The 27077-nt window shown below is 40.3% G+C and overlaps 1 protein-coding gene across 3 annotated transcripts in view; it reads right to left on the bottom strand.

The window, feature by feature from the left end:
• The window catches only part of nup205 (nucleoporin 205), a 105808-nt gene that overhangs the window by 45529 nt on the left and 33202 nt on the right, over window positions 1–27077 (bottom strand). For all 3 annotated transcript variants that reach the window (XR_011346533.1, XM_069903194.1, XM_069903195.1), the window contains 12 exons: window positions 23924–24106; window positions 22864–22914; window positions 19040–19249; window positions 17916–18015; window positions 15798–15935; window positions 12076–12265; window positions 8591–8711; window positions 6709–6790; window positions 5505–5669; window positions 5007–5131; window positions 3080–3194; window positions 2672–2821 (listed from right to left, as the gene is read on the bottom strand). Coding sequence is in view for 2 of the 3 variants with exons in the window: in XM_069903194.1 (XP_069759295.1) it covers window positions 2672–2821; window positions 3080–3194; window positions 5007–5131; window positions 5505–5669; window positions 6709–6790; window positions 8591–8711; window positions 12076–12265; window positions 15798–15935; window positions 17916–18015; window positions 19040–19249; window positions 22864–22914; window positions 23924–24106 (1630 nt within the window). In the remaining variant the exon portion in view is untranslated. The remainder of the gene's footprint in view (window positions 1–2671; window positions 2822–3079; window positions 3195–5006; window positions 5132–5504; window positions 5670–6708; window positions 6791–8590; window positions 8712–12075; window positions 12266–15797; window positions 15936–17915; window positions 18016–19039; window positions 19250–22863; window positions 22915–23923; window positions 24107–27077) is intronic.

Consider the following 27077-nt stretch of genomic DNA (forward strand, 5'->3'; position numbering starts at 1 on the left):
GCCTGTTGAAAAACCCTTGTATTCCTTACAAGAGGAAATGGCTGGCTAGAGTGTTTCGTCTGAAATAAGAGAAACAAGAGGAACTCTGTGGTGACCTGGAAGAAGAGGTTATCATTTGGAAAATCCATGAGTTTTTTTTTTGGCAAGACACTGAAGTGGCTGATCTGAGGAAATCAGTTTGTGTGTCCAACAAGCAACAAATTTCTCTCTGAAACCAACAAGAACCTTCCTGAGGAGTAACCATTTACCTTTAAGCACAGGACCCTGGTGAAAATTCATAAATGCTAAATTCTGTGTACAGGATAAGAATTGCCTGATACCGGTGAACTTGGGGGGAGTGAGAAGTGAGATTAGACTATTAAAGCAAAGAACTTTCCTGAACATATAGAAGAAGGGGGTTAAGTTAATAGTAAAGTTTGATCCTGTTTTTATGTTTAAAGAAAATTAAAAGTATCTTTTATTTAAGTGACCATTTTTCTTGGTGAATTTCTATTACTGATGGGTTTTGGGGTCCTCTGAACTCGTAACAGTACAAACTCCTGACAGAGAGCGTGGGATTCGACACAAGCCTTGATCACTGGCGCTGTAAGGACATTGTGCTAACTGTGACGCCAACCCCGCCGCTCCATTCTTTTCCTCACATTGATGTGGCTCGACCCACTGAGTTTCTCCAGCAGTTTGTTTGTTTTACATGTCTGGTTTAAGTCTATGGGGAAATCAATGAGATGGGCCCATTCTTGTCGATCTTTAATTGGTTTGCAGTAAAAGCTCTGCAATAATTTCTTTAGTGGTCAAGTTTTTTTTCCCAGCAAAGAATTGCTGGAAGAATTCAGTAGGTCACACAGCATCCATGGGTAGAATGGTCAGTCAATGATTCGAGTCTAGACCCTTTCTCAAGACAAGAGGGAAGGGGTTGATATGATATATATAAAGAAGCTGGTGGAGGGGCCCAGAGGTGATAGGGCAGAAAATGTAAGAGGTAGAGAGCTAGATAAAAGGACAGAGAAAGAGGGGAGAAGGAAGGAGGATTTTTTTTTTTTTTTTTTTAAACAGGTGTAGGTAAAAAAGAGAAACATTGGAACCAGATAGGGGTGGGGGTTACCTGAGATTAGAAATTTCAATATTCATGCTGTTATGTTTAAGGAAGTCCAGGAGGAATACTAAGTGTTGTTGTTCAAGTTCATGTTTGGCCTCATCCAAGTGATGGATGATGCCAAGAACAAGCATGTCACTCTATGAATGCATAACTAAGGGGTTAAAACAGGAAGTTCAAGGTGAGATCACCCAAATTATTTTGCTCTGAATATGTGGCAAAGATAAAAGATATCTCCACTCATAATTAACCAGGAACACACAGTGAAGCTGTGAGCAATGAAGAGTAAAAGTTAATGTTCTGCAAAACAACTTTTTTTGTGCAATAATGCCTCACTTTAATTAAAACATTTAAATTATTGGAAAATCCTCATGAGGAGGGTGACATTTACTGCCATTTCCAAATTGCCCCAATGAAACTAAGTGGCTTGCTCAGCCAATTCAAGAAGTAACTGAAGCAAGTGATCTCAATATTTTGCAGAAAACAGATTGTATTAGGACTAATAGAAAAGCTGTGTGATAGGCTATAGGGGAACATTTCAATCAGAGATACCAGTAACAGAGGGATTTTTGCTCAAATTGATAGAGAGGTTAAAGCAAAACCAGTGAATATCCCTAACCCGCACCATCACCCCTAACTCCCCATCATTACCCCCCCCCCCACCCCCACCACAACCAAGATCAACTACATTGGTCATGACCATTTGCAGGGCCCTGATTACCATTTCCATTAGCTGAAAAGAACTGCCTTAATTTGAGAACCTCCCCAAAAAAATACAAATGTAACCATCATATTAAAATTGGCAAAATAGATTTTAGGGTCATCTGATAGTTCCCAACAATGAGTTCACCTGGGTGTCTTCTGATCATCTAGCAGCACTAAAGTCCAAATCGATACTAAGCAAAAAACCTTCTCATTAAAACAGATAAACTTCAAGGAAGAAAGACAAAAACTGCAGATGCCGGAATCTTGACCAATCACTCAAGCTGCTGAAGGAACTCAGTAGGTCGGGCAATGTCCAAGTGGTCAAAGTTTTGGATTGGGATCCTTTACTCAGACTAACGTGAGAAGGTGAGGTATTTCTCTGCACTAAAATGGGAAAGAAGCTGGGAGGGGCTAAGAGGTGGAAAAACAAAAGAGGACAGGGGGTAAAAGTTAGAAAGAAAACTAAGACCGGGAATAGTTGAAGAAGAGATAGAAACAGTGGATCTAGAAAGAGGTGGGAGTTACCTAAAATTAGAATAGTCGATGTTAGAAGAGGTCAAAAATTTTGAGAATGAATCGAGAAAAAAAACTTCCAGTTGAAGGAAAATATGGACTAGAAAATATACAGGAAAAAAATATGGAAAAATAAAGGGAATTTTTTTGTTCACTGTAAGTGAGAGCACTGGAATAATATTCAATCGTCATCTTTCAAAAATAATAATGAAAAGGATAAAAATACACAGGGCTTTCAAGGAGTCTGCGGTCATGACATGATACGACTATTGTAAAGAGCTGGTACAGGCATGATGAGCTAAATTAAGGCCTTCTGTGCCATATAATTTTTATGATACCAAGGATCTCAAGAATACTTACTGGTGTAGGAACGCATTGGCACGTCATCGAGAAGCAGATGGAGCAGGCGCTGTGTGTGAGAACGTTGTCGATTCAGAGATGTCACACGCAGTTCAATCCCAGCAGTCTTCATCAGCCAGGACATCTGGTTCAAGGCTGAGATCTCATGGCCTGCAGAGAGGAATTCTTTCAACTTTCAACAGAAAAGTTATCCATTTTCACACACACACACACACATTCTCACTTAATACAAAAACTGTGAAACCATTACATTTCGGAATGGCTGAAAATAAAAATCTATCCTTGAATCAAAATTGAACAGAAGGAATGAGAGATAAGGATTAAAAAGAGGGAGAAAGAAGGAGTGGAATGAGGAGCATTTAGTGACATGAGAGAGAAAAAGGACAAGTTCCAGGCACATTCATTTACCTTTAACTGCAAAGGGTAGGTGTTGGAGTTGAGAAAAGAGAAAATCCTGGCTGGTTCTCAAGTATCGCATGGTTGGACCAGAGGTATCAGAGTAAGCGCACAACTGGTAAATCACCTAGAAAATAAATAAGAGACAAGGAAGAACTACATATTGTTTAGATTTGAATTGATGGAATCCAGTGCACTGAAGAAAGCTTTAAAGGTCTCATTCCTCATTGCTCCACTCTTCCTGCAGCAGGCACAGTGTATTGGATAGAATTCTGCAGATCAGCCTCCCTGTGGTGGCCTTAATCAATGCCCTATACTTATACAAAAGCAGGGATAATGGAGACACAAGAGACTGATAGAATCTGGAGCTAAAAATAAACTGCTGGAGAACATGGCATGTTAAATAGCACCCGAGTCCTGATGCAAAGTCTCTGATTGACTCACCAAGTTTATCCAATACTTCACAAGTATGTTCTATGTGGAGAGATTGAGTGAACTTAGGTTTACACTCTCCAGAGCTGGGAAGAAGAGGTCCTCATTGAAACATACAAAATTCTTCTTGGGCTTGGCTTGACATAATGCATGTATTTTTGTTTACATATAGCTAGTTTGTCTAGTACCACAGTCACTGTCTCAACATAAGGGATCAGCCATTCAGATCCATGAAGAAATTTCTTCACCTAGAGGGTAATGAATCTTCGGAATCTACACCAAAGAAAGTTATTCAAGGCAAAGATTTGTAAATATCACATATAAATCAATAGGCCAGTCAGGCTCATTCTTATACTCAATACCTGTGCTTGTGAAAGCAAGTAAGCCAAATGCCTTCACCACTACTTATTCATCTATGTCATCATTTTCAGGGAGTTATGAATTTTCACTCCAGGTTCTTCTATATATCAATGATCCAAAGTCCCACTTGTTCCCTCCATACGTCCTGCAGTATTAGACAACTCACACTTGTCTGGATTAAATTCCATCTGCCTCCACTCTACCCAATTTTCTATCTGATCTCATATGGTTTAAAGAATTTCTTTTTCCATGGTTGTTGCCTAACCTAATAAATGTTTCTGGCATTTTCTGTTTTTAGATATTAGAACATGTGGGTTGGGTTTAAATAATGAGTCAATTCTTGTCCATATCGAACATCTATGCGTAGTGAAGGACTTTTCAGAACTAAGACCCACACAGATTTTAATGCAAAATTCCAATTCATGATCCCTTCTCTCATCTGAGTGCCAAGGGCAATTCTATCACTAACACTGGAGGCAATTAAAATATACTGGAACAAAAAAATGGTTGGCCATTCACCCCTCTTTAATCTGCCCAACTATTCAATTAAATTATGGCAGTTCTGTAACTCAATTCTATTTATCTGCAATGACCCATTATCCTTTAATCCAATTATTTTCAAAAATCTCTCAATATTCTCCAAAGGCCTGAGTCACTGATTTGGAGAAACAAGTTGGCATCCCATTATGGCAAAAGGGAAATTTAATTTCAAGTAATTACAAATTCTCTGGAATAAAAAAGCTAGTTTTAGCAATAGTGACCGTTAAACTACTGGATTGTTGGATAAGCACATCTGGTTCATTAATGTCCTTCGGGGAAGGATCACTGCTAACCTTACCAGGTCTGAATTAAATCTGCCTCCAGCAATATGACACTACAATGTGGTTACCTATCAACTACTTTCTGAATAGCCTGCCAAAGTATTTAGCTTAGAGGCACTTAGGCAAAGTGACAAATGCCAACTTGTTCAGAGAGGTTCCATGAATGAATAAAATAGGAACTTCATTGCAGTTTTAAGTCGAGGCTGAAGCCCATTTCATTTGGAAGCAGATACAAATAAAGATTTTTAAAAAACAGGAATTCTGTAGATTGAACTTAAATAGATGCAAGCATCCACTCAAATAGGAGAGCAAAATGACCTTCCTACCTGATAGCAAAGCTCAGCCAGATGTGGGGACTCCTTGATAACAAGGGGTCCATTTCTTCCTTTAGTGCCCTTCTCAAGAATATTCAAAATGGAGTGAAGGCAGGTTCGTGGACAACCAAGGACTCCTTATTTATATTTTAAAAAAAATTGAGTTAGACAAAATCTCAGCAGACTCTGACTGTCTACAAATGTTTTGTTCGTTCAAATTACATCAGGACAGTGGGGTGGTGCAGGTGCATGAGTGATGCAAAGGAGGAAGTGGAAGAACATGCAAAGATGTGTGACAAGATTACACAAGGAACTAATGCTGTGATGCATTATGTCACAGGTTACCACGTACAACTATTTTGTACCAAATCTTGTGCAGCAGATGGCCTCGAACCAAGCAAAAAGCAACAATGCCAATGTCAATGGCAGATGGTACAAGAGAGGAAATTCTGCTTCTTTGCAGAGCATAGAGCAGGCTGAAGTGTGTGAACAACACTAAATTTAAGTTACCTGGATCTTGCAGATTGGTAGCATTCACTGGTTTCCGGACCTCATAACCCAACAAGTAGAATGCCAAGTTGGGTGCTTTCAGTTCCAAGGAATTTATCAGCAAATTCAGGATATGAATCTTTATGTTATGCCTGACCAAGTTGCACTTTTTCTCTGGAAAATTAGCTGTAATGAGAAACGTGAATTCAATGAAATAATTTGTTGTGAGAATGAAGATACACAGAGGTTTTAAAAAAAAAACCCAAATCAGAATGGTCAATGAGGGATTTGCCAGACATGTACAAAATATAAACAGAAATAGCTGGAGGCAATCAGACAGCACTTTTGATTGGAGGAATAATCTTAAATGGTGACCTTTAGTTCTTGATGCTCCCACAAAAGGAAACATTCTTTTTCACATCAACCTGTCAAGACTCTGTAGGATCTTAAACATTTCAATCAATTATCCCTCTCACTCCTGCAAACATACAAGACACAAGCTGAAATTATCCAATCTTTCCTATTGGTCAATCTAGCAGTTCATACCCTACTTTCCCCACAACTGGTACCACTGCCCTTGGAATGAAAATCAACTTCTGCCCTATTTTTTGAGCTGCGCTTCAATTTTAGGGGCGAGATCTTATTCTTGAATATATGCAACAACAACATCTTGAGCCCATGCAAGTCGAATTTTCCAAGGATTCTGAACGTTGAGAAACTTTTCCTGCTTACCTCCATCATAAGTGGCCAACCCTGAGACAATGGCTCCCACAAAGGATATATCCCAAACAAAGGAAATATCTACACCATCTACCCTGCAAGCCCATCAGAATACTTCTTCTAAATTCCAAGAGTAAAGGTACATTCCACTCATTCTTCTCCCACTGGAATTGATCTTATGCCTTTAAATTACTTCCTTGAGAATGGAGACCCGGCCTACATGGTACTCAAGTGCGGTCTAACCAAAGCATTACAGAAGTATAATATGGATAAATACTCTTGCAAAAAGTCCAATATTGTAATTACTTTCTTAACTTCCATTTATTTAGAAATTTAGAACCTCAGGAGTTGACAGATTGAAATGACATTTTCCAGAGAAAATTAGTTTGCTAATTCCAATATTAATTTTGAACTGTTTGCAGGAGATTTGTTCAGTTTCATAACATACAGTTATTAATCCATTCAACGATTTTTACTCTAAACATCCATTCCTCTTAGTACCTACCATCTTCTGGCTGAATCATTTCCTCAGCACCTTCACTGTCCAAACACTCCACAAAACCCCCCATCAACATTTCACTGGCAGTCTAAATAAAAACAAAGGTAATTCAGAGGGGAACAATCTTGGGGATCGTGCGCAGGGTGGAGACATCCACACAGAGCACAATAATTACAATGTTCCCATACTGTGGAGCTTTTTACACTGACTGAAAATGAGCTGGTACTGATCATTAGATCATTTGCACATTAGCTGTTTTCTCTAGTTACAATCTGGAACTAGGTAACATCCAGGGCTGCCCATTTTGAACTACAAATCTTAGAATTACTTCCAAGTTGATGTGCCACTGGCTTTTTAAAAAATATATTTTATTTAAAGTCTGTTCATGTATTAATATCCAAATACAGAAAATAATATTCATATATTTCAAATCAATTATACATGCTACATGTTATACCCCAATAAATCCCACCAACCCCCTCTCCCCCAAATAATAATCCCCAAGAAAGAAAAACCAAAAGGAAGAAAAAGATAGAAATAAAAATACCAAAAAGCTAAGAAAAAAGAACAAACCTGGTGACCAAAATATCATCACTATTCACACAACTTTTCCTTTTCAATATCATCATTTATTTATCCCAAGGAATTACTTTTCAAAAAAGTATCATACTTATTCCTTAAGTTATATGTAATTTTCTCAAGAGGTATACAACTATACATTTCTGCATGCTATCTTTCCATTCCTAAATGGGACTCTGATTTCCATGTCACTGCTATACATTTTGTTGCGACTGCTAATACAATTTTCACAAATTCCTTTTGGAAAAAATTCAATTTCACTTTTGGCCTTATTGCCAAGATATTACCCAATAAGAAAAGCATTGGATGTTGAAGAAATTTAACTCCTGTAACTTCTTCTAGAAATTTTCCTAATTCTATCCAAAATGGCCTCAATTTTGAACATGAGCACATGAAATGCAAAAAGGTACCTATCTCTTGATTACACCTAAAACATTTGTCTGATAAATCTAATTTTAATCTATTTAATTTTTGTGGAGTAAGGAAAAAGGTACCTATCTCTTGATTACACCTAAAACATTTGTCTGATAAATCTAATTTGAATCTATTTAATTTTTGTGGAGTAAGGTACAATTGATGTAAAAGGTTATACTGTACTGCCTAACTAACATTTCTTGTACTTGTCACACTGTCCTAACAGAATTCCTGCCCATTTTTCTCCACAATACTTATATTTAAATCCATTTCCCATCTCTGTCTAGATCCATGGATTGCCTGCTTCAAAGTCCCCTTTTGCAGTAATATATTCATAGCAGATTTAAATTTCTTAATAGATCTATTGCTTCTTTCAGGCAATAACATTGTTGGACCCAATTAATTTCATAAATATACTTTTATTTGGTATAACAAAATATAATGTTATTTTGTATCCCATATTTAATTTTTAATTCATCAAATTACATTAAGTTTCATCCTTCATAACAATCTGCTGTATTTCAAATTCCTTTAGAGAACCAAATATTAAAAAGTTGATTATTCATAGTAAATTGTATGTCTATTTTGAATCAAAGGCATTTTAATGAACCCAAAATTCCTCATTCCCATTTTGCTATTTATTTTATTCCATGCATTAATCAGATGCTTCAACAGTGGTGTATCCCTGTCTCCAGAATGTAATCTCTGTTCCCATTTAAATATGAAATCTTCTGGTATCTTCTTGCCTATCTATTGTAGTCGTATGACCCCAGTTGAGAATGGCTGCTATGGAGCACTTAACCTCTCCAACAGCTATTTACAGATGAAACAAGTTTTAAATCAAAAGCAATTCGATATCCCTGTTCAAAGTGCCTTGGGTTGTGAAACAACTTACCTGGTCCTGAGTAAAGTCACCCACAAGTTTCACCTGGATGTTTGGATAGCGTGAGATATAGCAAAGAATCTTAGCACTTTCAAAAGCTAGATCAGGGTTGGTACTCCCATGGCAGAGGTAGCTGTGGAACAGGAGATGCAGTTGAGAAGACATCAAATTTATTCCCCAGAATTTCCTTGCTAAAATCATTCCAACACATATCTGTGTTATCCGGCCGATTTTAACAAAGCAGTCTTTGGTGTACTTGACAGCACAAATTCAAAACAGTCTCAGGGCTCTTAATTAGTTCTGATTCAGTTTTGATGTTGGAACAGAGTTTGATCGCAAGAACAGCTACTGAAGACAGTGGTTTTCAGCATTACAAAAAAGGGAAAGCAGGTTTTTAAAATCCAATGATCCCAAGGAGCAAGAGCAAAAGGTGAGAAGAATGTCGAGAACTCTGTAAACAAACCAAATTGCATTAAAGTATCAAACAAATAATAGTTATATACTTGGAGGTTTGGATACATGGGATCATTTCAGAGTTCTGCAGATGATATCCAACTCAGAAATGTAGCAGTGAAAAGGATACCAATCGAAAGAGATGGACTTGTAAAATGGGAAAATGGTAAAAAAGTTAAGCTATTACTTAACAAATATCTAATCATCCCATAATTAAAGCTATGACATGGTAGCCAGGGCATTGGAGCTGATTCTACTCAACAGAGTTCAGGAAGAATGTTCAGACCTTGGTAATGGTTGCAGATAGAGATTTACGAGAAAGCTACAAGGGCTAAGGTACTTCATTATGAGCTGCAACTGGAGTTTAGAATGGATTATCTTCTTGAGAATTGAATTGTTCATTGTTACCTATACTCAGATGCAGTTAAATAAAACTTTGTATTGCATGCAGTCTAAGCAAGACAACTCATATAGCAACAGTGTAAGGAGACGTGTTACAATGTTAGAAGTGTAGTGTTTAGGGGAAGGCACAGAATCAGACAGCAAGGTAGAGAGAATGGTTAAAACCAGCGCAATAGCATAATCAATGCCAGCGAGAGTTTGATAAGAGTTTGATAACAACAGGAAAGAAACTGTCCTTGAATCTGTAGGTTTGTGCTTTCAAGATCATGTATCTACTGCCCGACTGAAGGAGGGAGAAGAGAGGGAGGCAAAGATAGGACTAACCCCAAATTAGGGCAAGGCTAGTTTTGATGGGATTGGACAGGAACTTGGAAAGGTGGTTTGGGAAAGGCTGTTTGAAAGTAAAGGGACATTTCGCAAGTGGGCAGTTTAGATAACACTGGTTAATGAGGGATATTGAGGCTCCCATCAGAAAAAAGGAGGTGCATGACAGATAAAAGCAGCTCGAATCAAGCAAACCCTTTGAGGAGAATAAGGAATATAGCAGTACACTTAATAGAGAAGTCAAAGGGTCAAATAGAGGAAACAAGGTAACTTTGGCAGGTAATGTGCAAAGATATGAGCCCATCCATTTTGGTAAGAAACTGAAAGGTGTTGGTGTTAATCGTTCGGAGAAGCCTGGGTATATCATCGGAAACAAATCGATCGGAGAAGCCTGGGTATATTATCGGAAACAAATCGATCGGAGAAGCCTGGGTATATTATCGGAAACAAATCGTTCGGAGAAGCCTGGGTATATCATCGGACACAAATCGTTCGGAGAAGCCTGGGTATATTATCGGAAACAAATCGTTCGGAGAAGCCTGGGTATATTATCGGAAACAAATCGATCGGAGAAGCCTGGGTATATTATCGGAAACAAATCGATCGGAGAAGCCTGGGTATATTATCGGAAACAAATCGATCGGAGAAGCCTGGGTATATTATCGGAAACAAATCGATCGGAGAAGCCTGGGTATATTATCGGAAACAAATCGATCGGAGAAGCCTGGGTATATTATCGGAAACAAATCGATCGGAGAAGCCTGGGTATATTATCGGAAACAAATCGTTCGGAGAAGCCTGGGTATATTATCGGAAACAAATCGTTCGGAGAAGCCTGGGTATATTATCGGAAACAAATCGTTCGGAGAAGCCTGGGTATATTATCGGAAACAAATCGTTCGGAGAAGCCTGGGTATATTATCGGAAACAAATCGTTCGGAGAAGCCTGGGTATATTATCGGAAACAAATCGTTCGGAGAAGCCTGGGTATATTATCGGAAACAAATCGTTCGGAGAAGCCTGGGTATATTATCGGAAACAAATCGATCGGAGAAGCCTGGGTACATTATCGGAAACAAATCGTTCGGAGAGGCCTGGGTATATTATCGGAAACAAATCGTTCGGAGAAGCCTGGGTATATTATCGGAAACAAATCGTTCGGAGAAGCCTGGGTATATTATCGGAAACAAATCGATCGGAGAAGCCTGGGTATATTATTGGACACAAATCGTTCGGAGAAGCCTGGGTATATTATTGGACACAAATCATTCGGAGAAGCCTGGGTATATTATCGGAAACAAATCGTTCGGAGAAGCCTGGGGATATCATCGGAAACAAATCGATCGGAGAAGCCTTGGTATATCATCGGAAACAAATCGATCGGAGAAGCCTGGGTATATTATCGGAAACAAATCGTTCGGAGAAGCCTGGGTATATTATTGGACACAAATCGATCGGAGAAGCCTGGGTATATTATTGGACACAAATCATTTGGAGAATCCTGGGGATATTATTTATTGGACACAAATCATTGAAAGTTAATGTGCAGGATTCAAAAAGTAATTCAGAAGATGATTCATTATTTTTTGCCTTTACTGAGAAAGAATTTGTGTACAAGTAACAATGAGAGGTGATCACATTGAAATGTGCAAAATCTTTATGGCTAGATACAGAACTGGTTTTACCCTGGCTGTATGTCTACAACCAGGGGGTCACAATGTCAAAATAAGCAGGTTAGCCATTCAGGACTAAATAATGACTAAGGGCAGTGAATCTCTGCCATTACCTACCCAAAATCATGGTATGTAAGTGCAGCAGAAGTAAAAGGTTCAACCAGATCTTAATGAACAGTAGAGCAGGCACCAAGGCTAGAGTGCCCTTCTATTTCTTGGCTTTTAAAAGGATGGGACGGTTTGCATCGCCTTTACAGTGCCAGCAACCAGGACTGGACCTGGGCTCAAATCCAGCACTGTACGTTCTCCCCATGTCTACGTCGGTTTTCTCTGGGGGCTCCAGGTTCCTCCCTCCCTTCAAAAATGTACCGGAGTGTAGGTTAATGGGGTGTAAAACGGGCAGCCCGGACTCATCGGGCTGAACTGGTGCAGTTTTGTCTAATTTTTTAAAAATTTAAATTTAAAACAATGCAGCATTAAACTTGACAGCATGTGGGAAAAGGGGAATGGGTTTTTCTGAAGAGCTCAATGAGCCACACTTGTGAATGAGCCTATTGCCCTCCTCTATTATTTGGAGGTGATCTCCCAGTTAACAATTTTGCCACATGTGAAATTTACAGGAAGTGGCACCCACCTTCTACTTACCGGGCAATGTTGACAACGTGGTCAGCCTTTTTAGTGCGTGGGTTGATGCCCTGTAGAAGCTGCTCAAGGGGTGTGGCTATGATGGAAGAGTGGCTCTCTCTCAGCCAATCCATAAACTGATTTTCTTTCTGCAAGGCGAGCTCCAAAAGACCCAAAGCATATTCCACTGCCTTTTCCAGGTGCTTTTTACCTGAAGCATTTTCAAAACAAAGCCTTTGGTTAATAACTTTGCATTGTGCGGGTATTCCTAGGTTCAAGAAGGCATGTTGTGGGGTCCAGGGAAGAGGAACGAGACAGTTGGGAGGGATTGGTAAGGTTATCAACTCAATCAATCCTTGATGAATACTTGGTGCATTAATATATCTTTCACATGCAAACTGAATTTAAATTATTGACAAAACACATAGAGAAAAATACAATTGGATTTGATGAGTGGATTTGCTTCGCAGTTTCTGGTTTAGTGTCTTGCTGGTTTCAGAAATTTGAGCCAAAGCTAAAGGTGCAATACGAGTGTGAAACAGTACAGATTAAGCCACAGGCAGGAGCTGCGTGCTGTATTCTTATGGACATCTCTGACTGAAAACTGAATGTCATCTCTTTTTCATGTCACCAAAATGAACCGAGTCATTTAGTGTTACTGAACAGATCCACCAAGATTGGGAAAACGGTATAATCACGATTTTCACGTCAAAAGATGTTCTGTTTACATGCTGTTGTGTGACCGACTGTCAAGTTTTATTTTAATAAACATCATTATCAATCAATTTTAGGTGACTTTGTGTCTGTTGTGACAACTGGATATTTCCCAATGGCATCGCAGACAGCCCGTGTTCTGACAGATGAAATGTCATTGAGATGTGTCTTCCCTTAGCTCCTTCTGCAGCACTCACAAAAGATCAGGTTTAACACACAAATCTCAAGAAATGATGGACATAACTGCATACAGATTGCCATGGGGAGAGAGCAAAGGAGACAATCTTAGCAAATGTGCATTTGTCAACTAAACCCCCACACCCCATGCCAAGAGCCACAGTGCAACTTGCAAAAGAAATTACATTTTTTCGAGTTATATTTTTCAAAAAGGATGTTAGTTAAAGCATAGACAGTAGCATGGGGGGGAGATGTCGACAGGGCATTCCTACAAATCTTACTTAAATCAATTAAATACATGACAGGCTCCTCGTTCGCCTGAGATTATTTCACTGTTGTTACTTTGAGGTTTCAATTCCAATGCGTGTCACTGCTATGGAACCTTGCAATGCACGATGATGCAAAGATGACCACTGGGAGTGCCCAGTGCAACATCAACACACTTTCACTTGCACATGATTGGTCATGGCATTCACTTTGGTAAAAATGAGCTTGACTTTTGACTAGTAGTTTGCTCACACAAAACCAAGTAGAATGATGATGGGCCAGCTGGAAGCTGCTACCCAGAGCAGAGCGATGTTGAGCACATTTCCAAGTAACTTGGTACAAGTCAAACAATTCAACTGTGTACCTTCATTTCCGTGCAAAATATCTGGCAAGAAGTACAATGCAGAAAAATTCTTATCCAGTGAGATTTTCAATCTTACTACTCAATAAACTGAAGTTCCCATTTACTCAATGAACAGGCATCTTTACCAATCTCATTTATTATTCCAAAGGTTAACACAAAAATTAGAATGGCTCCGACAAGGTGCAATTTTGTGCAAACTCAAACACAACCAAGCATGGAACACCCGGCCCTTGGAGGTCAGAATCATGATCATTCAAATCTTCTCTGCCTCAGCATCAATCCAGGCTTCTGACTTCTGCAGCATTTCATATTTTGCTTGTCACTGAAGCATTAGGTTTACCCAATGAGGTTAACTTATCCAACGAAGACATCTTACTTAACAAGTGAAAACTTTCCTTCAGAAATTAAAAAGAGCAGTCGCAGGAATTTGGAGACTGCACCCATGTCTTTACAAAGACCTCAAGGCATCTGCAGCCATGAACATCTGACTATAGTCATGAGGGTCTGTAGTCCCAAAAGACACTTCTTCCACCGAATTGTTCAAGCTCTCTTCATCCCAGGAAAGCATTGCTCCACTTCATTCTCCAGTAGCATCCATTTATTTAATAGCCAATTTTAAGACTCATTGGGCTCAATACTGGCACTGGCAGCTGCGACAAACTGCGACATATCAATAGGGAACGTTGAGCTAAAACTAACAATAACAGTTTCAGTTAGGTGTTGCTCAGGGAAAACTCTCATGCTGCTCCACGAACCTTGCAACTGAAATTCTTTCTGAAGCTCTGTGTTAGGAGTGAGCCACCATGTTGTATTTATAGCACACAAAACTCAAAACGGTCAACCAGTTTACCTATCTCGGCTGCACCATTTCATCAGATGCAAGGATCGACAATGAGATAGACAACAGACTCGCCAAGGCAAATAGCGCCTTTGGAAGACTACACAAAAGAGTCTGGAAAAACAACCAACTGAAAAACCTCACAAAGATAAGCGTATACAGAGCCATTGTCATACCCACACTCCTGTTCGGCTCCGAATCATGGGTCCTCTACCGGCACCACCTACGGCTCCTAGAACGCTTCCACCAGCGTTGTCTCCGCTCCATCCTCAACATCCATTGGAGCGCTTACATCCCTAACGTCGAAGTACTCGAGATGGCAGAGGTCGACAGCATCGAGTCCACGCTGCTGAAGATCCAGCTGCGCTGGATGGGTCACGTCTCCAGAATGGAGGACCATCGCCTTCCCAAGATCGTGTTATATGGCGAGCTCTCCACTGGCCACCGTGACAGAGGTGCACCAAAGAAAAGGTACAAGGACTGCCTAAAGAAATCTCTTGGTGCCTGCCACATTGACCACCGCCAGTGGGCTGATAACGCCTCAAACCGTGCATCTTGGCGCCTCACAATTTGGCGGGCAGCAACCTCCTTTGAAGAAGACCGCAGAGCCCACCTCACTGACAAAAGGCAAAGGAGGAAAAACCCAACACCCAACCCCAACCAACCAATTTTCCCCTGCAACCGCTGCAATCGTGTCTGCCTGTCCCGCATCGGACTTGTCAGCCACAAACGAGCCTGCAGCTGACGTGGACTTTTTTACCCCCTCCATAAATCTTCGTCCGCGAAGCCAAGCCAAAGAACAGATAGTAATGCAACTACTGGCCCTTCATAGCTCTGCCAGAAAGCAGCGATTAAGTTCAAAGATTAATTTCTAATTCACAACAATATTGCCCTGAATGGCTCAGAGTAGATCAATTAAGAGATAAAAGGCTGGGTAAATCCAGTATTTCCTTTTGTTTTTCATTCTTTGTGACTAATTTTTTTCTCAAAATATTGAAAAAAGATAAAATACACTGAATAGTATAGAGGACAAACTTCCTGTTTGTTAAATAAATTGAGATTGCAATGATGAATCACAAATGACCCAGTATGAATAAATATTTTAAAAATAAAACAGGAAAAGTTACAATGAGACAAGGCAGCCTCAAATTTGATGATTACAAGAAAACCTGAGATAGATGAATTCAAGTTTTGTATTATTGCCAACAATGACTGAAAGGAGGTGAAAATATTCAACAAACCTGGGTGAAGGGAGGTACCATGCACGTAGTTAAGCCTTTTTTTGTCACCAGAGTTAAATTCTCACAGCACAACTGTTAAATACGTCAACATAAAATCTCTATTGAATCATAGCAGTACCACAAAGTCTTCCTCTTTGCTTACCTGGAAATGGTGCACAGGTGTCTAGCAGTTTAACTCCTTCCTCTAACAGGCTCAGGCAAAGAATCAACAGTGGAGAATCATTCAGCAAGTGAAACATCAGGTTGTATCCTGGAGACTTGTATGCAACCACCAGTTCTCCTAAGGTTCACAGAAAAGCACATTTTGGAGATAGATATAACACGTCTGTATCATGTAAATGGTGAGAATAATTTTAAGATATACCCAAAGGCACAGACAAAATTACTTAATGCTATGGGTTGCACAAATTTGGGCAACTTTGTTCCAAGAGACCTCACTTAATAGTTGCACCAATTCCTCCAGCAAGCCCTGACCGGAAGGAAGTTTCAATGGATGTCTCCAACAGCTGGGCTGGTATCTTATTATGGCTTTAATTCAACTGGCTGCAAGGATTCTGTATGGAAAAAAAAGTTTTGAACTATCCCACTTAGCTTCTGGTACAAACAAGACACAGGGGCACGAGTAGGCTAGGTATGATTGGTTCGATCTTGGCCTCCATATCACCTACTCATGCTCTTCTCATGCAACAATTCCTTGTGGCATAAACGTCTGCAATATTCAAATAGTCTGCTTTCACAGCTCTCTAAGATAGAGAATTCTAAAGATTCGCAAATATCTGAATGAATTTTTAATCTCAGCCAGTTTACCTTATTCTGAAACTTAGTCTCATTGTTCTACATCGCCCCACCTCGAACCCTAACCCCTCCTGAGAATCTTAAACAAAAGGAGGGTTCTCCTGAAGTCCACAATAATCTTGTCGACGTTGAGACTCCAGTTGTTAGTCTCACTCCATTTCACAACAATTTCCACCTTTTCTCTGTCATGCAAATCATAATTGTTGCTGATTAGGGCAACGACTGCAAACCGAAGATTCTGTTGGAGCTTGATCTGACATTGGAGTCACGAGTCAGCAGTGCGAACGTTCAGCTCTGAGGTGCTCCATGTGATTGTTATTGATTCTCTGCTGCCAGACTGTGATCTTTCTATGAGAAAGTCCAAAATGCAGTTACACAGAGGGGTGTTGAGTCCCAGCGAGGACAGTCACTCCATGAGCCTCTGGGATATCATCATATTAAGTCAATGAACTGCAGTCTCCAGGTATTGTTCTCCAGGTGAGACAGGGTGGAGTGGAAGGACAAGGCTATAGCATCATCAGTGGAACGGTTCCGTTTGCAGGCGAACTGAAATGGGTCCAGTGTCTTGAGGAGGTGCTCTTTGATGCTAGCACTGATCCCTGTGGTATATCACTAAATATTGGGTTCACGAACCATTTCTCATAGTTTTCCGTTTTGCTAGTTATGTCCGCTATCCATGTCAAGATACAACAGCCCAAACAAATGTGGTCTCATCTTATGCACTAATCTATTCTGTGGGACCTATCAAATGCATATTGGGAGTCCAAATACAAGACACCTACTTGTTCCCCTTAATTTACCATGTGGGTTACATCTTCAAAGGACTCGAGGAAATACGTCAAAAACATATTTCATAAAATCAACAACCTCTGCATTATTGTCTTACTATTTCTGAAATGCCCTGCTGTTACTCCTTGAAAGCTGGATTCCAGCTTGACCCCAACGACAGGTACTAAGTTAACTGGCCAAGTTTGCGGTGCACTTTATTAATACTAACTGGCATAGTAGCATTCTCTCTCAAAGAACGGCACCATCAGTAGCCTACAAAAGAAAGAGTGTCACGTCAGTACAGAACAGAGCTTGCTGCAGAGTGCTGATGAAGTAGAATGGAAAGTGTTTTAATCTTTAAGATGCACTAGTCTGTGAGCTATTTTTCCCGAATACAGACACTTGCATTTGAATCAACACAAGTCAAATTAACAAGCAGGGGGGGGGGGAAGGATTTATAATTCAAAGTTTACATTTAACAGGTTTAAGAATAACTTGCATGAAGTTTTTTTTGGAAGGAATATAATGGGTTGGCACATCGAGGACCGAAGGGCCTGTACTGTGCAGTATTGTTCTGTGTTCTAAGTTTGAAGAAATCCTACGGCACAAACATTAATAAACTACATTCCTTGTGGCATTGAGGTTTGATCATTGAACTACAGTCAATATTGGGAATCCTCTTAATTCTATCACTTACCTTGAAGCTCAACCATTTGGTCTGCAAAATCATCTGTTCGGGGCTCATAATCTCTCAGTAGTTTGTAGAAAACCTCGAGCGCCACCTCAGCCACCTCCCACTGTGGAAAATCACACATCAACAATCAGATTTATCTCACAGACACTAATGACTAATTCAAAGTATTGAGGAGATAAAGGCCTGAGCTTCTGTCCCCTCTGATGCTGATCCTGGTCCCGGCCCCCCACATGCTCCAGCCACCTTTTCCTCAGCAGGTGACAGGTACGTACCCTAGTCCCAACCAACCCCGTTTTGGCATCCTTGCCGACTCCAACACCAGTTCTTGAACTAACTTCAGCCTCCACAAGGCTGACACCTTAGATTCTTCTGCTGCTGGATCCCACTGCCTCATTCCCCATCCCACCCCTTACCCTTCTCTACCCCCCCTCCACACCTCTCCCCACTCATCCCTCATGTACTCTTATCAACTCTCTTTTTTCCCCACCTCCAGCCCTCAGATCCTCTCATCTCTCCCTAACTCCCCTCTGATTCCTCCCCCCCGCCGGAGATCCTTTATGTCACCTCCATCCTCTGGCCTCCCCAACCCTTGATTCCCCCAAAACCCTCTCCATTCAGTGCTATCCCCTCCCCCATCACTTCACAGCTTCCCCCCCCCACTAATGTCCACCCATCCCTATCCACCTATGATCCCTTGCCTGTGACCCTTTCTTCCTATCCCTGCCCCTCTCCCCTACCATTTTATTCAGACACCTGCCTGCTTTTAGCTCATACCTTGATAATAGAGTTCAGGCCTGAAATGTTGGTAATGTATCTTTATTTTTGCTACATAAAGAATGCTGAGCTTCTTCAGCATTTCTGTGTAAATATTGAGGAGTTTGGAAAACTAAAATAAGAGCAGAAAATGCTCTCAGCAGCCCAAGCAACATCTGTACAGTGTAGAGAAGCTTACAGCTAACATTTCAGGTCAATTATCTTTCATTCCCTATCCTGCCAAGTATTTCCTACATCTTCAACTTTTACATCATGAAGCAGATTCATAGCTACACAAGGCTGAGCTTAAAGGAAGATCTTAGACAAAATAAAGCATTCAGCTTTGCTTCCACAAGTATGAAACTACTTCTTACCTTCTCAGCAGCTCTCCTGTATGCTCTTGTAGGAAACCGGAGAAATACAGAGTCTCTGAGGAACTGAAGATATGGATCAAATCCTGGAGGACGGAGTCCTGCTCCAAGGTTAGTAGGAAAAGAGCTTTCGACCAATGTGCTTATTAGGTGGCAAAATGATCTGGTGAGGGGATACTCTTCACTGCGAGATTCAATTTCATTCAGCTCCACCTGAGGAAAACCGAGAAAAAAATCATCTGAAATCACGCCCTTAATCAGTCAATAATAAGGAAGTCAGTCATTTGTGCTGTTCTGTCTCCACTGGCTCTGTGAGATCTATTCAATGGCGCCCACATCCAGTTTTCTTCCCACAGTTCAGCGATTCCCTTTTCAACCAAGTTTCCTGTTAAAAGAACTTCCTGCATCATTTCAGGTAATCTAAATCAGATCTTAATAATTCACAAAGTAGAACTTCTCAACTCCTCACCAGTTCAAGCTACAGGTATCAAGTTAAAATCCAATCTTCGCACAGCATTACAAACCAACACTATGAAATGTTTCATACATAATGATAATGTCACACATATTATTCATGTACTTATAATTTTTGAATTCCCTCAATGGTGGATCCAGCTTGACCCTAATGACAGATGCTGTTAGCCAGCCAAGTTTCCGGCTGGCGGTGCACTTCATTAAATACTACCTGGAGTGGTGTCGGTCTGATTCAAAGAACACCACAGAGAAGTTCAGTGCTTGCTGCAAGGTTCTGATGAAATAAGGTGGAGTGTGATTGGGAAAAGTACTGAGCTGGGGGGGGGGGGACACAGTACAAGTCCATCCTAACGACAATGTAAGTGTTTGAATTAAAATGGTCAGCTAACCTAAACCTAATCAACACAGTTAGGCTGAGTCTATGCACATGGAAGTTAGGCTAATGTGAACTGCCCATGCAAAAGCAGAGGCGGAAATAACAATTTTGGCAATGGACAGGACTTGGAATTGAAAGTTCAGCTCAAAATTTAATAACTTGATGGTCAAATAAAATAACACAATTTTGAACAGTCCAGTTCAATTAGAATCTTTGACCAGAAAGCAGACAAGATCAGTGGAGAGGCCATACATCTATAGTAGGAGTTAAAAAAAAAAAAGGCTCCAGCCATGCCTGGAGGAGACCAAGTCAAAACAGGAAGCGTGGGAGTTCGTTTCTCATTCCTCAAGCTAACTTATGCAGAGGACCCTGGCTGTGCATGCAGATAGTGGGAACCCAATCCAAATTTGCCCATAAATTAAAACAAGAAACACAAGATAGACTTAGTAAGACAGGCAAAACAAATCGGACACTTAATGTCGAGATTAGGTTAGTGCTATTCACAGAACAAAATTCCTGTCTTCCCACAAGAGATATTGTTTGAAGAGTACACGACCGCATCTGCATGACCTAGCCAGCCAATCATGCTTTTCCCACAGGCACACTTACCTCGTGAGCTCTGCACTTTCAATCCACCTCGAGGACTGGCTGGCTGCCACAGCCACCCCAGGAGGTGCCAGGCATTCATAAACAAAGAAATACAAGTAATTGAAAATGGAAAACAAATTAAATACCTTAAACTACTCAAAATGAATGAATAAAATAAAGCAAAATAAAGTGAGTTCCATTTTTAATCAAGGTTGGCAAAGCTGCTCAAGTGAACAATTTGCAATAACTGTGCCAGGTATGATTTGTATTTTAATCGCATCTGTTCACTGGAGAGCTGGAGGACAGATGTGTAAACATCCAACCTCCTGCTCATCTCTGACATCTCTGCTTTAATGCACAAGTGGAAGGCAGAAATTGTCTGGCCTGCAAAGGCGACTGTGTAGAGACTCCAGCCAAGGTTTTCCATGCACTCAGAGTTAACCACCATTCCTATCTAAACATTTTGTGCTCCCGACAAGCCCTGAATGTACTTTTACATTTCCTACATTCAGGTAGAACATGGATCATGTGATCAAACTGAAATCCCAGTGTTGAAATAAGTATCATTCAGACATGTAATTTAATACTGATGAAAATAGAATTGGATCCATCATGTGGCAAACATACGCATTACCTGTCAAAATGAGTAAATCAAGAATATTAAATAGATACAGTCAAATCATAAAAAATAAAGAGTTAAAAATACACTGGGGCTGACGATTAACATAGAAACGCACTCTATGAAATGAAATTGCGCTCTCTATCCTTGGCTATTGATCACAAGCTGTTTAGCAATTTGCAATGATTCAGAATGGGTCACGTGGGATATAATTCAGAGTATGAAAATACTCCAGGATAAAAATGTATAAAACACCCTATTACTTCAAAGAATACTGTCTGGGGCAGAATTCTGCCTTCAGAAATAAATCATCTTACAGATAGCACCGTGTGATTTTGATGTAACAGAAATGCATGAGCCGTTAATCAAACCCTAACAATAAAATACAATTCACACATCTAGAAGGATGCTCAACTTTTTCCTAGATTTGGAGCTGTGCATATTAACTGATTGGAATGTATATTTTTAATGGGCTTCAGGAGCAGGCCAGTAATAATAATTTTGCTTTGTGTTGACTAGTGAAAAACAGCCTATCCCAACAACCTCAAGGGAGGTTGCACATTTTACTAAAGCCAAGCAAAACCTCCAAACTGATTTTTAGGGAAAATGGATGACCTTACTTTTCTGTGTGATGTTGCAAAGATTTTTGACTGATGATCATTGTTGTGCACTTTAAATATAAATTAAGATATTCCGTTTTATATTCTTAATTACTGTCAGTGGGGGAGCTCATCCACTTAACGCCAATTAGTCCTTTAACATATCATGTCACAAGACAATCAGAAGTTTTATTAAATAAATGATTTGCATGATCTGAAATTTAGGACAGATGACCTATTTTTTATTACAAGGGGGCGAAAAATCTTGAAGAATGAGAGATGTAGAGGTGGTGCAGCCAAGAACTTCCAAAAGTAGAGTAACTAAAATCAGGTAAGAATCCACATTAGAACTGGAAAACTGCAACAATCCTGGAGAGCTTTATTGAGATGAGAGGGGAGGAAATGAATTTATTGCAGGGACCAGAGCCAAATTTAAATGATGGGACCTGCCATGTCAGGATGTCATTACAGACATTGATGATTCCACATTTATGCAGAATGAAACATGAAGGCCAATGAGCAGAATCAAATTTAGAAATAACACGACCACGATCTTTGTAATCAAAATTAGCTGCTCCATTTGATTTCCCATATTGACTTGTTTATTTTAGGATTATTAAATTTCTTTTTTTTGTTGGCAAGCATGAAGATCCAAGTTACTGCACTTCAGTCCTCATCGATTTCCCACCACACACTCAAAAGGGGTTGGATAACCTTTGACAGTTCCTTTACTTTAGGTGTTATATAGGTCAAATTATTATTGAAGAATTACGATGATGATATAAACAAATGTATGTGGTCAACATATGAATCAAGCACTGAAATATCTGCAGAAAGAGGCAGCCCAAAGATGCTGTTCATTCAGAGTGACTTTTACACAATTTCACAGATACCCCAAACACTCTGATGGACTAGTAAATTATTTCCTGCATTTGCACTATCATGTTAGATGAGAAAAGTTGACAAGGTACACAAATTCTTATCTCATTCATGGATAATTGAATTCTTATGCATTTGATCACTTCAGCCGATGGATTTTCTCTTCCGTTGAGGGCACGATGCCAACCAATAACTCTGAGTATCCACACTAGAAGTCTTTGAAGTTTCAGTCACATATATATGATTGCGTCAGTCACCTGCTCTTTAACGATCCTTTTAAGTAAAATCTTACCTCAATTCCAGTATCTTGCCTCTGATTCGGACTTCTAACAGTCTGCAAAATCTGAGAGATAAAAATAACATGCTTGAAATTTTGAAAAAGAGAGAAATACAAAAACTGCAGATGATGGAAATCTTCAGCAAACAATAAAGCTGCTGGAGGGACTTGGCATCTGTGAGTAGAAATGGCCAGTCAACATTTTGGGTGGGGACCCATCATCAAGACTAAAGAAAAGGGGGGAGGTATTTTGTATATGCAAGGAGGGGAAGTGGGGGGGGGGGAGGAGAAAGAATCTGAGAGGGCCAAGAGGTGGATGGGTGGGTGGGGGGGGGGGGGGGTGTTACAGAGAAAGGTAAGAGCTGGAGAAGGTAAAGAGATGGAAACAGTGGAACCATATAGAGATGAGGGTTAACTAATTTTTAAAAAAATGATTGAAAATTATTATTAAATAATTATTATTCAATTATTATTAAAAGGTAGTAAAGATGGGTTGTGCTGAAGATAAACCATGAGAAGGTGGTGGAAGTCAGCAGATCAGGCCGCATCCACAGAGAGAAACAGTCAGTCAATGTTTCAAGACAAGACCCTAATCCCAACCTGAAATGTTGACTGACCATTTCTCTCTAATGGATGTGGCATAACCTGCTGAGTCCCTCCAGCCTTTCCTTGCTTGTTCAGGCATTCCAGTATCTACAGTCCTTTATGTTTCTCTTGAACTGAAAAAAAATGTCCACAACTGATGTCACAAATTTCTTGGGAAAGACCAAGAGAAATGAGTGGAGAAGTCGTGTTGAGTCTTGCTTGGCTCAGATTTCCCAGTTTATCAATGTTGATTCCCAGACCCCTTCAGCCCAATCGAGCTGTTTTCCAGCAGCAAAAGTATTCCTCACAGGTCTCTCACATGAGCTACACATGTTGAAGGGAAGTAAGAACATCACGGTATGTCCAGTACTGCTCTCACTGAATTGGCTTTAAAAGCAGGAGGCATTTTTCCTGAATATTTTCATTTCACTATTATTTTATTTCCATTCAAGACCACAACATATTTGAAAATGCATTTAGTTTTACCTACTTGTGTATATTCCAAAGATTGCCAAAGGGAAGCAGCAACCTCTGGTGATTTGCCAAATGCTGCCAAGGCCTTCAGTATATCAGCCTTTAATACAGGTGGAATACTGCACTGGATTAAGCCCAGCATAACTACGATAGGTGTCCACTGTGGGTGTTCACACAGAGCCAGACGGGCATTTTCACTCTGGAAGATAAAATTCGTGAACATAAGCATTGAAAAGTTTCTGCTTTGCCTTCTCATGATACCACTAGACTCTTATCAGGGCACAGATTTGCAGGCATAAGCAATGTTGTGACAAGTGTACATCCGTAGTATTGGAGAGGGAAGGGGTGTTGCTAGTAGAGGCGCCACCTGTGTGCAACTTTAATGTCCTCTATGTGTTCTCCGGTGCTCTAGTTTCCTTCCACATCCTGAAAACGTATGGATTGGTAGGTTAACTGGCCATTGCAAATTAACTCCAGCATAGAGCAAAAATAAACTGCTGGAGATACTCAATGGGTCAAGCAGAGTCCATGAAGGCAAAGGGAACATCAAAACTTTGGGTCATAAGCCTTCATCAGGACTGACAGTATAAGAGAAACTAGAACAGTGAGCAGTATAAAGCAGTGAGCAGGAGGGAAGACTGGCTGATCGTATGAATTTATAGCTTGCACCACAGCTTAACCCTGCCTCAGGCCATGAGAACAGACAGACATGTGGACACAGATGCGACCCCCCCCGATTCAGTTTGCTAAGTGTTTCTTTCAACCAGGCCAACGAGACATCTAAAGCCCCTTTCACACTTGCATCCCACTAAATCAGCCATTCAGTGTCTGGGGATAGGAATGGGACACTTGACCACACCTAACTGGGACATTGAACACTTTCACACTTGCAGGGAGCCATCCCCGGGGTTAGGACTGTTCTACTTTCTACCGGTGACGTCATGACACATGGAGTGATGTGCCCTAAATCCTGATCAATGTATTATGATCTTATATTTGAACAAAATTAATCTTGCCTAATTATAACATAATTAAACTTTATGTCCTGCACAGTAGGAACACTTCAGACCCTGTTAGACAATAGACAATAGGTGCTGGAGTAGGCCAATTGGCCCCTTGATCAGCCTTATCCCCATAACCCTCAACTACCCTGCCCACAAGAGCCTTATCCAACTCTCTCTTAAATCTATCCAGCGAATTTGCCCCCACAACCCTCTGTGGCAATGCATTCCACAGATCCACAACTCTCAGGGTAAAAAAAAATTCTCCTCATTTCTGTCTTAAATGGCCTTTCCTGTATTCTTGAAATATACCCTCTGGTCCTAGTCTCTCCCATCATTGGGAACAGTACTCTGATTTCACCTTGTCAAGCCCTTTGATAATCCTAAATACCTCAATCATGTCTCCCCTCATCCTTCTAAACTCCATCATTGTTGTGCCGACCTATAGAAACCTTTATAAGGGACCATGGGAAAGTGCTAGCAAAAAATAGCAATAGCAGACAATTTTAAACAGTTGGGGAAAGTTGGTAGTGCTATAGCACTCAATTTAAACAGCATGGGAAACTTGATAGCACTTTCGCATACAATTTATAAATACCGTGGGAAAAAGTGATGGCGGACCTGCCCTCCCAGAATTTCATGCAGCAGAGAAAGGGCTATATGCCCGGCTGCATGCATGGAGAGATTTCTCTGCCACACAGCATTCTGGGAAGTCAGGTCCGCCATTGCTTTTTTCCCCATGGTCTTTATAAATTGTGCACTATAGCACTACCAGTTTCCCCACAGTTTAAAAATTGTCCGCTATTGCTATTTATTTCCTCTCTCTCTCTCCCCCACTGCGACTTTCCCATGGCAAAGTTGATACCTTCATTTTAATCTTTTCACACTTGCCTGATCGCAATGCTGGCGTCGAGCTGAATTTGCTTTCACTTTAAAGGCCAATTGGCAGTTAATACCTGAGATCACTTGCAAGTGTGAAAGGGCTAATTACTGCTAAATCAGTAGAGATCAACCTGGTACCTTCTCATCAGCATATTTGGTATCAGACTTGTCCACTAAGTGAACACAGAAGCATCCAATACTGAAGTAAATGTGATGACTTGCTTTAGATTCTGCACATCTTTGCTGCAGACTGCATATCTAATAGACCAGTAAGACCATGAACCTACAGTGTTTCAAAATTTTTATCAGTACTCTGTATTGTAAAAGCACAGTTGAAACTGAAACAAAGGTGAAGGTCCTCAGTGAATAACTCAACTATTTGCATTGAGAGTTATTGTCAGTTTTGTTCAATTCATTAACATAATTTATTAAAGTCAATCACGTTATACAGGATAATTTCACTTTGGTTTTTTCTGCAGTTTGACTACTGACTTTTATCCCCTTCGTCATTCAGATGAAAGCAGAACAACATTAATTCTCGGCATCATCGGCCTTGCATGAAGTATGTGCCCCTCTACCCAGTAGTGCCATGAGTGGGTAACATTCAGAGGCCCACTCAATCAGTGAGTGACCAGTAGATCCTCTCAAACTTGGAGCAAATAGTTGACTACAAAACAGCTTTGTCATCTGGAAGTGAATCTTGATGTACATAGGATCCAGCCTAATAACTAAGTGCAAATTTGATTTTTGTTCAAAAAGAGGCAGATTGAAAACCAAGCAGAGTTAAATTTATTGATCATAAAGAAAAACAAAAGCTACATTAATGAGTGAAAGAAAGTTTAGATAACAGGAAAGAAAAACTCAGCTAAGCAGCAATCACAGCTTTCCATTTCATTACTTTCTCTGGCTGGTACATGAATAACTGTGTTGTTCATCTACATTGTGCTGGGAAAAGGAGACACCAATGAAATATGGTGAATCTCCCAGGATGGCTTGGCTAATTCATCCAGAGAACTTGAGCCAAACCGATTAGGAAGGATCCATTTTAAACCCAAATCTCTTCGATCTTGTTCAGAATAGTCAGCAGGGTTGAAATTTAAATTAAAGACATACAGCACAGTTACAGGCCCTTTCAGCCCGTAAGACCGTGCTGCCCAATTACACCCAAATTAACTACAACCCTGGTACGTTTTGAAGGGTGAGAAGAAACCGGAGCACCCAGAGGAAACCCATGCAGACATGGGAAGAACACACAAACTCCTGGGATTCAAATCCCGGTCACGGGCA

This window comes from Narcine bancroftii, chromosome 11 (assembly GCF_036971445.1).
Source record: "Narcine bancroftii isolate sNarBan1 chromosome 11, sNarBan1.hap1, whole genome shotgun sequence".
NCBI lineage: Eukaryota > Metazoa > Chordata > Chondrichthyes > Torpediniformes > Narcinidae > Narcine > Narcine bancroftii.